Here is a 14,906-nt window from a genome sequence, read left to right on the forward strand (position 1 = left end):
CCTTTATACCATTTATAAAGCATGATCCTTTACAAAACCAACCCAACTCTGCAGATGAACTATCATTAAACAAAATAATAGAAGCAGGAAAATCGTTCTCTGCCTAGAATAGTTTCAAAACTGTAAGCATATTCATTTCATCTATTGGTAAAATCAGCCTGTTCAGATGAGCCTTCAGAATGTTACCTTGATCTGTCCACCAAGCCCTCCAACAAACATCATGGTTGAATTGTTTACATCCAGAACTTTGGCTGTTCCAGGGGATTTACTTGTTCTTGGTGGAGGCTTTTGAGCTGCACTCATTTCCTTTACGCTCAATGAACCAATGTTTCCAAACCTGGGGGTCACAGACAGTTGCAAAAAGAGCACTTTCAGAATGACAAATTGGTCCACACGTGTGCATACACACGCACGCACGCACACACACACACATCTGTTCTACACACAGCCTCCACCAGCTTCTGCCCATGTATCCACTGGCCTCTCTGCCTCTAGGTTTGCCCAGCCCAGCCCTCGTGTGCACTCTACAATCTTGTGGAGTATTTCTTCTAAAGCATCAATTCCATCCTGTTATCTCCTTGCTTACAATAGCTACAGAAATGGACTAAATATGTTTCAGCAGCCCACTGCCTTTATCATATCACTGTTTTCTCAAATAACAAAGTAAAAATCACAAATTGCCAACAACACCACCACCACAACAAAATGTGATTATTACAGAAGAGTGAAGAGAAAGACACACATAAAGCTGCTTAACAGTAGTTGCCTCTGGGGAGGGGCTTTATTTTTTATGACTTTTATTATTTTCTGGCAGAACCACATGACAGGCAGGATCTTGGTTCCGTGACCAGGGATCAAACCCTTGCCCCCTAGAGTTGGAAGCACAGAGTCCTAACCACTGGACCGCCAGGGAAGTCCCTGCAGGGAAGTCCCTGGAGAGGAGCTGTAAAAGGAAGAATTTCACGTCCTGCCTGAATTCTAAGAAAACACACCTCCCACTGGTTCCCTCCTGGCCTGCCCTGGGCTTGTCCCGCTGCCAGCCACGTGGCGTCTCCACCATGCTGCACGTTACTGCCCTCTTCTGGGTTGGCTGCCCAAACCTAGACCTGACATTCTGAAGGTAATACAAACTTCTAACTTTTTTCTTCATTTGATGGTTGATTTTGGCAACAAAGTTTATTTCTCTTGTAATAATGAAAAAAATTTCTACAGTAAATCTAAACCAATTATTCTTTCACTATAATCCCACTCCCCAGAAATTTCAAGGTATTGCAAACATGTTGTTGTTCAGTCACTAAGTCATGTCCGACTTTTTGTGACCCCATGGACTGCAGACACCAGGCCTCCCTGTCCTTCACCATCTCCCGGAGTTTGCTTAAACTCATGTCCATTGTGTCAGTGATGCCATCCAACCGTCTCATCCTCTGTTGCCCTCTTCTCCTCCTGCCTTCAATCTTTCCCAGCATGACGGTAAACACGTAGTTACTTAAAACATGCACCAGAGAAATGAGAGATGCTCAGACAGAACTCTGTCTGCTACCTGGTCACATAGATGCTGTGCCACTTGTTGTCATCGATTGGGAAGTCTGGAAATTCCAAGCGTGTTGATCCAGAGCCCAAATCCCAGAGGAAGGCCACTTTTCCTCGCCGCATCTCCACTGCCAGGAAATCAGCCTGGGGTGCAAGGCATGAGCTGGGGTTAGTCCACAGGCCAGACTGTGGGCATGACCACTGACACACTTTAAAGGAGGAGTTCTTACAGCATTTTCTCTATTCTTAAAAAGTAAAAAAATGAACACCAAAAAAAAGACCTTCCATTGTCTTTAAATGCTCCCCTCCCCTGGAGCTGGAGCATGACCCGAAGGATTGTATTGGAGACAGTGGCCATCACTGGCCATCTGTACCTACCACCCTTCCCCGGCATGGCCCTCCATGGAGCCTCCCATGAAGTTCTCCAAGAAAACTTGCTGGGGGTCAGCAGCCTCTACAGGGGTCATAAGGAAGGCACTGCACTTGTCTGTCTGCCCACCCAGAAAAGGCAACACATGAACGCGAATCGTGCAACAAGACAGAAGCCATGAAACCCTACAGCATGGACTGACCTGTGCTTTGCACCTTGTGTCTTAAGAATACATTTCAGATGGCATTTGTGCTTGCTAATATCTTCTGCCCAAGGGTCTGACCCGTTCCCACCGACACAGCCTAAAGAAGCAATGGTCTCCCCCAGGGGACTTGCCCTCTGGGAACCACGAGAATCTCAGTGGGTGGGAGAGTCTGGGGGAAGCTTGACAATTCTGACATGTCCCTTGGGGTGCACGCCTCCACTCCTGGCGACAACCGTGAAGGTCGACTTCACAGACTTGAAGTGAAGCTCCATGGCTTCAGAGGTCACAGGAGACATTACGAAAAGCTCTGTCCCCACAGCTCATAGTTAAAGGGGCAGAGGGAGGCACCACTCATCAACGCCGCTCTCCTCTTTACAGAGATGCAGTTTCACAGTTTGTTTTCAATCTAACATTACCAACTTAGCAAAAGATTAGTTACCTTAGAAGCACTAGTGATTTCATGAAGGCCTTATTTTTTTTTAGCCAAAAATTTATCAATTGAGAAAATATCCTCTGGTATAAGAGACTCAGCATAGCTTCCACAGGTCATACTCACGCTAGTGCTGCTGCCCAGGTAGAAGAGAAGGTTGTCGGGTTCACTTGTCTTCACGTTGAGCGTTAGGCTGTTGTAGTTGGTAGAAGAAATCTGGGGCTGGTAGGCCCGGATGCAGTCTCGGTCTGCAGACACAGCAACTTTGATCTGGAGAAGGAGAAGAGATTTGTCCCCAAGTGCCTTAGAGTCATCCAGGACACACGCTGGCAGCATGCCTGGGGTTCAGAAGTGCTGTGCTGTTCCGACTCTTCGCTGGTAGGCAGGATTCCTCTCCGGATAATAGTGCTATGTGTCTCAAAAGGTGAAAATTGGATGGGGCTGAAACTCATTCCATTTGGTAAAATATTTTACTATGGAAAAGCCAGTTGTGAGATTTTAAAAAAGAATTTTACACAAGGAACTCTATTTTGCGAGACTTGATTCCTTAAAGATAAGGAGTTTTTCTAAATCACTTTGGAATCTTACACCTGACACAGAAAGGCTATTTGACGATCATTTACCTGGGAAATCCCATGGACAGAGAAGCCTGGCGGGCTACAGTCTGCAGGGTTGCAAGAAAGTTGGATGCAACTGAGCATGCATAATATGTAGTAAATGGAGGGTTGATCTATCACTCAGCAAATATTTATAGACCAGTTATTTCATTCACATATCACTCTGGTAAATAATTACTTGCACATAATCTTTATATTAACCCTCAAGACTACAAGTTTATATTAACCAGAGCACTTGGAACCATCCGTCAGGTTTTTTATTTGGCAACTGGAACTAAGGCAGATGGAAACCAGAGCTCTTATAAACCTCCAGCTCTTTTCCCAAAGTGAAATCACTCAAGGATCAAAGAATCCAGAGCTGCTTTTTCTTGGCTAGAAGCTTCAGGAAGGTAAACATTAGACCAGAGGTCACCTTTATTATTGTCTATAGGTCCCCAGGAGCACGACAAACAATGTTCTCTCTATCTCATTTCCCTGAAACGCCTCTCCTTTAGCACACGGCCAAGGCCATGGCAAAGGATGGCCAGGAAACACTCTCTCAAGCTGTGTGTTTCATGCAGGTAGTGACCTGGATTTGAGCAACATTTATGGGATGCTAGCTGTTTTGTCAGAATTCTAGAGATGCGGCCCACACTGCACAAGCATTCTGGAGAACACTTGGATTATGATAACACGGAGTTGGGAAAATGATGGAAAGAACATTGTAACCAGTGAGACTTCCAGCAATGCTAACACTTAGACCAACGTGTTTATACCATCCAGCGAATCGGTGGGGACCTAGAATCTAGCCCATGATTATAAATCTCCATAAGGACATGGAGATCATTTTGCTAACAACATTCTGAAACACACAGAACAAAAGCAGGAATCAAGGAAAATGGGACTCATTAAATATACTTAATGCAAATATCAACTCTGAATATTCATTGGAAGGACTGAAGCTTCATTGGATGCCTAAGCTGAAGCTCCCTTCCTTTGGCCACCTGATGCTAAGCGCTGACTCACTGGAAAAGACCTTGATGCTGGGAAAGACTGAGGGCAGGAGGACAAGGCGGGCGACAGAGGATGAGATGGTTGGATGGCATCACTGACTCCATGGACATGAGTCTGAGCAGACTCAGGGAGATAGTGAAGGACAGGGAAGCCTGGCGTGCTGCAGTCCATGGGGGTCACAAAATGTTGGACATGACTTAGCGACTGAACAACAAAGTAAGATATGTAAGACAAGGCTTTAAATACACTTGGAGACAAGGCTGTGAGAAATCGGGCATTTCTGAGAACTTGTCAGTAGAAAGTGTGGCTGAAGCCCTCTGCACAGGAGACCCCTGGGATGTGTGGTTCAGGAGCTTCAGCTGGCGGGGTGGTGCCAGGCTCCCGAGACCCGTGGGCCCCACACTCACAGATGCGGCTTGTTTCCGGGCCTGGCTGATCAGCAGTTTGATTTCTGACAGGTTTCTGCTCAGGTTCTCTTCTAACATTTTCAGAGGCTTCAGCCGATCCAACAAGAGGTTGGCTTGTGTTTCCACATCTTTGACTTTTCTTCCAGCTAACAAAGCTAATATATGAAGGTGACAAAAAGGTGGCAGGGGCGGGGCGGGGAGAGGCAGGGAGGAAACAAGAGAAATTAGCCAGTCATTACTAGAATATGTGCTGAGTATACTAGAATATCCAAATCATCAAATGCCTGCTATTTCGGTAAATATATAAAAAATGCATCAGCCCAAGGCAGTACCCGAGGCCCTTCTCCTCCTTTATAAATGCAAATCCAGATGTTGCCACATTTTTATTATTTAGGATTGCTATCTGTGAACACCCATGTGCCCTGGGCCAGCTCACGTGGCACGACGCAAACTTTCCTAACGGGACGGGAGACCACGACCTACTTACTGGTCATCGAGGAGTCTCGTAGGAGTTCGTCTGTTTCCTGTAACGTGGCGTTAACCCTGGACAGGTCAGTGGACGTGTTCAACAGCTTCTGGCTGAGCCCCATGACATTCTTGAGTGTGCTGGTGGCGCTCTGGTTTGCAGACATGGCCAGGCCTTTGACTTTGGCTCCTCTGTCTCTGACACCTGAAATAAATTTATACTCAAGTACATACTCTGGTGGTTATACACGTGGTTATAACATGCAGAAAACCATAAGACCACAACGAACGCAATGTAACAGAAACATGTTACAGAATTTCTTCTGGTCCTTGAACACAAAAGGGGGCTTCTGTTTCTAATGACAGTATTAAGGCTGCCTATCACATGTGCTGGGGTTTTCCCTGGTGGCTCAGTGGTAAAGAATGCACCTGCAATGTGGGAGACACAGGAGATTCAGGTTGGATCCCTGGGTTGGGAAGATCCCCTGGAGTAGGAAATGCCAACCCACTCCAATAGTCTTGCCTGGAAAATCCCACGGACAGAGGAGCCTCGAGGGCTATAGTCCATGGGGTCGCAAAGAGTCAGACACGACTGAAGTGACAGAGCACACACACATACACACATATGTGCTACCACTTCATTTTTCGGATGAGCGCCAAAGAATTGATGCTTTAGAACTGCAGTGGAGAAGGCTGTTAAGAGCCCCTTGGACTGCAAGGAGAGCAAACCAATCAATTCCAAATGAAATCAATCCTGAATATTCATTGGAAGGACTGATCCTGAAGCTGAAGCTCCAATACTTTGGCCATCTGATGTGAAGGACTGACTCATTAGAAAAGACTCTGATGCTGGGAAAGATTGAAGGCAGGAGGAGAAGGGGATGACAGAGGATGAGATGGTTGGATGGCATCATCAACTCAATGAACATGAATTTGAGCAAACTCCAGGAGTTGGTGATGGACAAGGAAGGCTGGCGTGCTGCAATCCATGGGGTTGCAAAGAGTTGGACATGACTGAGTGACTGAACTAAACTGAACTGAACTGTTTTTGGTGATAATACTATATTGAAGTATGATTTCAATACACAATGAGATTACAAAAGCAACTGCTAGTTGCCATTTGCTCAGCATCTTTTATGTTAACAATCTAAACTTATTTGCTCTCTTTCTGATCATTCCTTTCTTATAGTCACTAACAGCTTCTCCAAATCATTCCATGACTGGATAAGAAGGTTTAGGAATTTAAACCTGAAGGTGCCATAGAAGTATCCTAGGCCACAGGAAGTATATTTGCCCACAGTTGGCTCCTGGAAATAACAGCAGAGTAAGAACTCAATGGTCACTAAAGATAAACTGGAGTTCAATTATTCTAGAAAATCTGGGTGAGTTTTTTTTTTTTTTAAGGCACTTTTATTCATTTTTAAAGGGTTTAACGCAAAAGGGACAAAGATTAACACTAGAAGAAGCTGGATGCAGGGTATACAGGTATTCTTTTAAATCTTCTTGTAACTTTTCTGCAAATGTGAAATTGATTCCAACTAAAAAGTTAGTTTTGAATGTTTGATCAACATACACCATGTATCCTTAAAAACAGATAAATAAAAGAAAAAGAAAATTTCAGATCAGAAAATGCTCCACTCTTCTAACATAGGGAGTCAGTCCAAAGTGTCCCAAAGTCCAGTTTCCCAGGGTAATTTTCATGCTTATAAAGTGACCAATACAATGAATGTGAAACTTGGGCAAACTCTGGGAGGTGTTGAGGGACAGGGAGGTCTGGTGTGCTGCAGTCCATGGGGTCGAAAAGAGTCGGACACGACTGGGCGACAGAACAACAATAAGGCGAACCAGCAGACAGAAGAACTTGGGAGATGTTTTCAGTACCTTGCAAGACTTAAGAAAAAAGAAAAGGCTGAAGGAATGTAAGATAAATAATGCACCACAGTACAACTTGCCTGTATTAAAAAGTTACCCTACTTAAAATTTTAAGGAACGCTGCATTTTCAAGCCATCAATATTAAAGTGATCTATTTTAGAATGCGTATTGTCTCACAAAGGAAGATTTCCTTAATTTCCAAACAAGAATTCTCTAAATTATCACATTTATAATGAATTTAGCATTTTGCCTTAAAGCAGGAATAGTTCAGCTTCTTTACTTGCTAGCTTCTTTGAATGTCTCTTCTTTCATCTCAGGCCTATTTTAATAGTTAGCAATTAATATGATAGCATAAAGAATCTAAAGCTTTGTTTTTTCAGAGTTTAATTTTACTACTTCAATGCAGGTGTTCTGAAGTTATAAAAAACACAGTGCTCCTCCTTCCAAACCGTATCTCTCTACAAGGGAAAATTCTGTCAATCTGGGTTTTGTTTTGGGTGAGGGGTCTCCATTGGACTTGCGGCAGGTCTTCTGCTCATCTGCAAGTGTTTTGCAATGAAAAGATATTAATCTAAATCAAGAACCCCCCTTTCCACTTACCTTCAGGAATTGCTCTAAGTATCAAGAGTGATTCGTTGGTCTGCCTGGTAATTTTATCAGCATCCTCTTGAAATCTCTTTGCAGTATCTTTCAATCTACTCAGTTCCAATGTGATACCTATTCAAAGGGGAAAAAGTGTTTCCTTTTAAGCTGACCCTAAAAAGTTGCCTGGATGACAGTTTTATCATTCCTGACCTATCTATAAAATCAGCAGCTTTCTACAGAGAGCCCAAATATTGAAAGTTTGTCTAACAAGACTTAGCACCACTCAACCCACACTCAAATTGTATGCTTGGGGGCTTACTTGATAATTTTTTTTTTTACTTTGTTTTCCTTCTCACTAATACTTCTTAAATTCATGCTTGATTCACTTAGAGCTCTAGGGTGAAAAGGGCTTCCCAGGTGGCGCTAGTGGTAAAGAATCCACCTGTCAGTGCAGAGGACATAAGATACAGGTTCAATCCCTGGGTCAGAAAGATCCCCTGGAGGAGGGCATGGCAACCCACTCTAGTATTCTTGCCTGGAGAATCCCAGGGACAGAGGAGCCTAGCAGGCTACAGTCCATAGGGTTGCAAAGAGTTGGACACGACTGAGTGACTAAGCAGTGGCAGGGTATATTAAGGTGAGATATATATATATATATAAAACTATATGTTATAAAACTTGTCTGTTTTCTCTTACACAACAGAGTCGTCTGCCATTCTGCATTATGCTTACTGACTAACTCTTACATGTGCCAAAAACTGCTTACTGAAAGTCTTAGGAAAAATGAAACCACATTGCTATTTTTTTTGCATGGGTATTTTTAATAGATAAATCAATATTGATTTAATTCAATAACTTTATGAGAACCTACCATGGTTCTAACAATGCCTTAGCCCTGTGCAGAAGACAAGAGTCAAACATAATACGTCTCTTCAAGAAATGGTGAAACCCTGAGATGGACAGAGAAGCACATGACATCACAGGTATCCTGACAAACGCCATGAGGACCAGCCTGAGCTCAGGAGCTAGAGCAGTGAGCAGAGGGTTTCGTTCTCAGGGGAGGCTTGTTGAGTCTATGGAAGATTGGAGGGGGCTGCACAATAAAAATTACATGATGTGTCTAGGATAGGAAATTGGAATATTATTGTGACAAAGAAATGTTAAGATTCAACTTGCTCCAGGAAAGAAGAATGTTCTGGAAGTATGTTCAGAGGTGTGTCCACAATCACTCGGGCATCAACTCAGCCCCAGCTGGGAACTGACCTCGATGCTTTCTGCTCAGGCGGTTGCCTTCTTTGAGAAACTCGGAACTACGCCGGAGGGCCACTCTCCCATTAGAAACAAGAGATTCGGAAGCCTGTAAAACAGAACAGTTGAAACGTGGACCTGGAGGGCGGAGTTGGCTCTTGCTGAAGGTGGAGACAGCAACTCTGTCCAGTCAGAATATCCCCCAGGGTCCTTCCGAACAAGGAAGTCAAGCAGACAGCAGGCAGGGACAACTAAAGTAGGCCTATTAACATATGTGCTAATTTGCAGCTGAAGAGAAGGAACAAGGTCATTTTTAAATCTATAAACACAAAAACCAGCCCTTAAATGAAGATGTTCACCATGGGTAAGAAGAGATGTCCAAGGTAGATATCAATTAACATTCTCATTTTTGTTCTAAGAATTATTTATGACTTAGATGGCTCAGCAGGTAAAGAATCTGCCTGCCAATGCAGGAGACGCAGGCTCAATCCCTGAATCCAAGGTTGGACACAGAAGTAGTCTAAGGGGTAAATGAGCTTGTTTAAGGCCCACTATTTACTCCCATAGGAAAAGACAATATTTTTAATGCATTAGAATATATTATGGAGAAATAAATGGCAACCCACTCCAGTGTTCTTGACTAAGAAATCTCATGGACTGAGGAGCCTGGTGGGCCATAGCCTACAAGGTCGCAAAGAGTCGGATACAACTGAGTGACTAAGCATGCAGGAGAAGACAGTGCACACAATGACAGAATTCCACCAGAAAAGAATCCTGACAAGCGTAGGTTTAAGCCGCTGCCTCTCTGCTTGAGCATCTCACCGAAGGCTCACTTGACCACAGCGCCCAGACAAAGCAGGCACACAGGGAAACCCGAGGGGCCTTTCTTACCGCGCTCGCCTCTTTCACAGTTCCGAGTGCATCTGTCGCCAACCTCTCTGATTCCTCAATCAGGCTCCGGATGTTGGAGTGGACGTGGGCTGCGCTGGTGGCATTCAGGGACACATGTCTGACATTCCCAAGGCCACTGTGCAATAGGCATATTTAGAGATGTTATGATCAATGGAACTGAATCTGCCCACTGTTCCTAAAAGCCTCCCACTTAGAGAAACATCATCAATGAGGAAGACAGGAGTCTGTGTCAACGTGTGGATTCCCCTCTAATTCCAAATGCCAGTATTGTAAAGTAAAATAAAGTAAAATGAAAATAAATAAATAAATAAGAAGCTGTGGTCACCTTGTCTCGGTAACACTAAGAACTGCTGCTTAATTAACACCCAAAGAGATGATCTCATCTTTTAGACCATCCAATCTTTCATCTCTGTTCAAATCCCCTGCCTGTTTGTGCTGGTTGTAATCTCTCCTGCTACACACATGTTCATTTTAAAAAGGCTTTCTTAGCTAAGCATATGTGAGGATGCTGAGGCTTACTCCTCAAACAGTATACACCAATTTGATGAAGTTCACCAGGGGTTTGGGAGGAGGATGAGATAACACTTCAGTCATCTGAACTTCACTCTTGTAAGGGGACTGATCACTCAGGAACTTGCCAGCTGGTAATGGTGCTGTTTCATCCAGCTCGCTCTCACTTCAAAATGAAACCTGACAATAGACACATCTTTGCCTGCTGAGTAGCCCACTTCATTTTCTCCCCAAGGTTATTGAGTTGGGTGCTTTCCAAAGCAGAGACCAGCAGTTATTACTTGCTACTACTTGACTGGCAAAATTCAGTGACTTTCAAACAAAAGACAAAGTTATTTAATTTTAGGCATCACACCAAACTGCTTTTACGACTCATATTAAGTAACAAAGATTTCATTGTAGCTATAGATGTAGTCAGAACATCATTTTCCTTTTTGGAAAATGAGGAAAGATGAGGAAAGGAGAAAAACTAACTGGGTACCTAATTCCATTTTCTGTTACTGATTCCAACAGCAGATGGAGGCCGTAGAGCTCATTGAAGCATAAGACTTATACAATAGTCATTTTTAATGGCTTTCATTGTGTGAACTCGTCTTTTATGGCAGCACTCCTCAAATTAGAAAAAATACTCATTTTTCTCCTTCCATAAAACACACCCAACACACACAGAAACACACGTATGCCCAGTGTGTCCAGACTTTTTCCACTCATAATTAATAGCAGATTCTAAAGAAATAAATTTACTAACTCACAATATTGTATAAAGCCTTAAACCCCAATTCCCTCATTTGCTGCCATCAGATTACCTGGGGACTTAAAAACAATTTAAAGTACAGGCCATATCCCACAGTCTGGGGGACACGGGAGGGGTCAGGGGACAGAACCGTCAGTACTCTGAAGTTCCCCAGGCTCCTCCTGCAACAATTCAGGAACCACTGGCCTAAAGTCTCGCTTCTCTTTTAAAGGCACATCTAACAAACTGAGGATATACTTGACAAATATCCAAAAATATATGTTAAAGTAATGAGTACAATGGTAGCCTTTTAGGCAATAGAAAATAATGGAGATGGTATCTTTCAGGAGTTGGCAAATAGATCCTCAACACTTCTAGCAGTCCAGGGTGGGCAACCACAACCTGCATCCATGCAGAAAGCCGGCTGGCTCACAAGTCCCAAGAAGGCAAGACACATAAGGAAATCAGTATCTGGTTCTGTCCACGGGCAAACTCATAAAGTCCTGAGTACCAGGTAGATACTGAAGGCTTTGATATCATAGCATAATATTTGTTTTCATTCCTATCTGCTTCAGTTCACATTTTTCCATCGTACATTCCTGCCGATGGTCAAATACACTACCAAACTTGGGAGGAAACCCTCTTTGCCACGAAAATAAAAGAGGTCTTTGTTTTTACACACAAAAAAAGAATGTGACTTGACACTGTGAATGAAACAGCCAGGCTTATTATTCTCTCTGATCTGTGGATCACAACTTGTGGGGTTCCTGCCAGATATGCCTCACCTGTCCAGAGCACCTGCCAGTCTCTGCAGCTCAGTGGCGTGATCCTCCGCCCTGTACACAAGCTCCAGCGCTCTCTTTTCAGACATCTGCATGACCAGGTCATCCACGTGGCGCCTGATTTGGGCAGTCCACAGTAGCAGCTCGTCCCGGTGTTGCTCTAGTTGCTACACAGAGATTAACACTGTGACCATGTGCCCGTCTGTTTAACAGCCTGTCTGGGGCCTGGAAGGCTTCCCTGGAAACCCTGGGCGGCTTCCCTGGAAAGCCTGGGCTGTGCTGAGTTGGGACTTACCGCGAGAGCCTCCCCCGATGCGTTTGCAGGAACAGCGGCCGCATCCAGCAGTCCCCTTCCTTCGGCAATCAGTGCTGATGTCAAGTTCTGTTCTTCCTGAACACGCAGCTTCTTCTCCTGCAGCAAACATCACCTCTAAGGATGCTTCATAAAAGCAAGTCAGCCTCTGAACCTCAGGTGCCTGACACTGTGTGCTGAAGTCAGCCCTGAGGCTCATTTTTTTAAGAAGCAAAGGATGACGTCATTTGCGTGGGAGAATCTGGGGCCAGCTCTAAGGGGGCGAGAGCTGGCAGGACTCACGTTGAACTCTCGCAGGTTGGCCCCGATGAGGAGCAGCAGGCGACCGCTCTCCTGGGTCTTCATCTCCGCTTCTCTCAGGAGCTCTTCTGCAGCCCGCACATCACTGTTGTGTGTTGAAAGGAGGCTGCCTACTGCTTCTTTTAACACCGCCAACTCTTCCTGTGGCTTCTCGTAATTTTCCTGAATTTGTGACAATAAATCTTCGGCAGCCCTGGGAACATAAAAGATGGTAAGAAATGAACAATAAAGCGCACAGCACTGATGTATAGCGAAAGGAACTTTTACATATCCCTTCTCAGTTCCATCTTGAAGTCCTAAGTGGTACATCGCAATCCTTTAAAAAGGGAAAAAATTTCCCTAAGGCCGCTATATGTATGGCAGGTTTACACTTTATCCTTAACGATCTTTCTTGATTTAACAAACTTCCTAACATATTTAGTGGAATTAAAGAAACCATCTCAGCGGATTTGGATTCAGAAAACTGGGGCCACAGCCTGTGAATGATGGCAACTGAAATCTTTATTACAATATGGTCAGAAATCGAAAAAAGGAGACGCTTCAGTGATTTGCTCCAAAGTCACCAGTGTATCCATACAATACAAAGGTTCTTCCTGCAGCTAGTAAAGAAACAAATTTTATAAAAACTTTCAAATCCAAATTGCCGGAAAGGTATAATTTCTACCACTTTGATAAAAGCAAGCTTCAATAAATCAAAAGACATTTCCCTCTATTCTTTTATAAATGTGCTATCAAATTGCTATTTAAATCAAATTTGAACTTAAAGCTAGAATAGAATAATACAATTTTCACACTACAGAACTTTGCAGTGGTTGAATATATCCTATTAACTTTTTCCTTCAATTTATCAGAAGAATTTTGAATATTTTTATGGAAAATGCCTTGCAAATCCCCCTTAGTTTTCAGATGATCAGATTGCTGGGCTAAAACACCACAAAAAATTTTTTCCATAGGTATATATTTGAACTCTGACATCATTAGAGCATCATCAGGAATTATTTGAACATTCTTGTGATTTTAAGAATTATAAAAAAGATAGTAAGATGCTGTATTATGATAGTTACAAAGAGAACTAAAAATAGTACATGGGAGACACACAAAAAAGTCCAATATATTTCCAATATCTAGCCATGAATCCTTCAGTTCATATCATTCAAGAAAGTATTGCTCTAAGAAATTGAAAATAGAGATCAAATTTTCATCTATGAAATGACTTTACCATCTAAACCACGACCAAATGAAATGACATAGTGGACAATGACTTGAAAGCCTACAAAGAAAAATCACAAAACCCCTCAGCACTCCTTATCAGCTTCTTCCTATAAAATTCAATTAATACAGTTAAACACGGTTTCTCGAGTGGCATTTCTTCACCACACTAGTGTCGTGAGCAGGTAAGCAAGTTCCATGAGAAAGGGTTGCATGGTGTCACGTAGTCAGCTGTCTTCAGGCTCACTGTGGAGATTCAAGATTAAGTACTCAGCCTGAAGACTTAGGGTAAAGACCTGGCCTCTCCTTAAGAAACAGGAAAACAGTCAGGAAACACAGCTACAAAGGATCACTTGCAGGGTGCCGTAAAGGGAAAGATGGGTTTCCCTGTTGGCTCAGCGGTAAAGAACCCCCCTGCCAGCGTAGGATACAGGAGACACAGGTTTGATCCCTTGGTTAGGAAGATTACCTGGAGAAGGAACTAGCAACCCCCACCAGTATTCCTGCCTGGAAAATCCCATGGACAGAGGAGCCTGGTGGGCGACAGTCCATAGCGTTGCAGAGTCGGACACAACTGAAGTGACTTAGCATGCAGGACACACCAGGTTTCATATTGTCCTGGCAGCTCAACGTTGATGGAGTTGCAAATACTCTCTGGGCCTCAGATACTTCAGGTGTATCCTTCCTACCTCACAAGGAGGTGAGGATGAGCACATGCAGAGGTGAGGGGGGAAATCTACAGCTCCCCACTCACCCGGCAGAGGAGTGCTCCCTAGACAACAGCCCCCTTCCCATCTCCTGAGTCCTTGCCCAACTCTGAGCTCCCCTCGTCCAGTCCAGAGTCCTTTCAGGGCCCTTCTTGGGCCCTAACAAACATCCCACAATTAAATTACTAGTCCTTTTCTCCAAAGCCTGTGTGACAGTAAGTTCCACCTTTCGTTTTTCACCTACCATATCAACAACAATGTCAAAAATCCCACTCAATGATGAAAATATATATAAACTCAGCTCTCCAGGGTCCTGCTGGTAGAAGTGGATGTTGTTTTAAATTCCTAAACTTGGGATATCTGTTTTCTTTAATTAACAATAATCTTTTGATGTTCAGGCTGGCTATCCATTGCTACAAAACTTCTATATAACTAGGCTCACCCCTTGCCTCCTTGAAGCAGTTCTCTTGTGGTTACTCGAGATACTGCCTCCCAGGCTTAAGTTCTAAAAATTCCCACTGAATAAAAGATAACTTTCAAAGTAATTAAAACCCATGTAGAAACTAATGTGGCAATGCAAGTCGGGAATCCTCAAAATGCAAACTCTGGTTAAATGACTTCACTTCTTAACATTCACTGTGATAAGATAATAATGTGAAATTCAGAAAAAGATTTTGATCTAAGTTATTTTATAAAATGTTATTTAAAATAGCATAA

The 14,906-nt window shown here is 43.4% G+C and overlaps 1 protein-coding gene across 1 annotated transcript in view; it reads right to left on the reverse strand.

Annotated features, from left to right (window-relative positions):
* Positions 1 to 14,906, reverse strand: part of LAMA1 (laminin subunit alpha 1) — a 124,644-nt gene that overhangs the window by 19,675 nt on the left and 90,063 nt on the right. The window contains exons 37-47 of the mRNA XM_068993660.1: positions 12,256 to 12,466; positions 11,956 to 12,072; positions 11,664 to 11,827; positions 9,615 to 9,750; positions 8,739 to 8,832; positions 7,491 to 7,607; positions 5,040 to 5,222; positions 4,553 to 4,707; positions 2,662 to 2,805; positions 1,541 to 1,674; positions 187 to 337 (exon numbers count right to left, since the gene is read on the reverse strand). Coding sequence (XP_068849761.1) covers positions 187 to 337; positions 1,541 to 1,674; positions 2,662 to 2,805; positions 4,553 to 4,707; positions 5,040 to 5,222; positions 7,491 to 7,607; positions 8,739 to 8,832; positions 9,615 to 9,750; positions 11,664 to 11,827; positions 11,956 to 12,072; positions 12,256 to 12,466 — 1,606 coding nt within the window. The remainder of the gene's footprint in view (positions 1 to 186; positions 338 to 1,540; positions 1,675 to 2,661; positions 2,806 to 4,552; positions 4,708 to 5,039; positions 5,223 to 7,490; positions 7,608 to 8,738; positions 8,833 to 9,614; positions 9,751 to 11,663; positions 11,828 to 11,955; positions 12,073 to 12,255; positions 12,467 to 14,906) is intronic.

The sequence above is a fragment of the Capricornis sumatraensis genome, chromosome 21, assembly GCF_032405125.1.
Source record: "Capricornis sumatraensis isolate serow.1 chromosome 21, serow.2, whole genome shotgun sequence".
Lineage (NCBI taxonomy): Eukaryota > Metazoa > Chordata > Mammalia > Artiodactyla > Bovidae > Capricornis > Capricornis sumatraensis.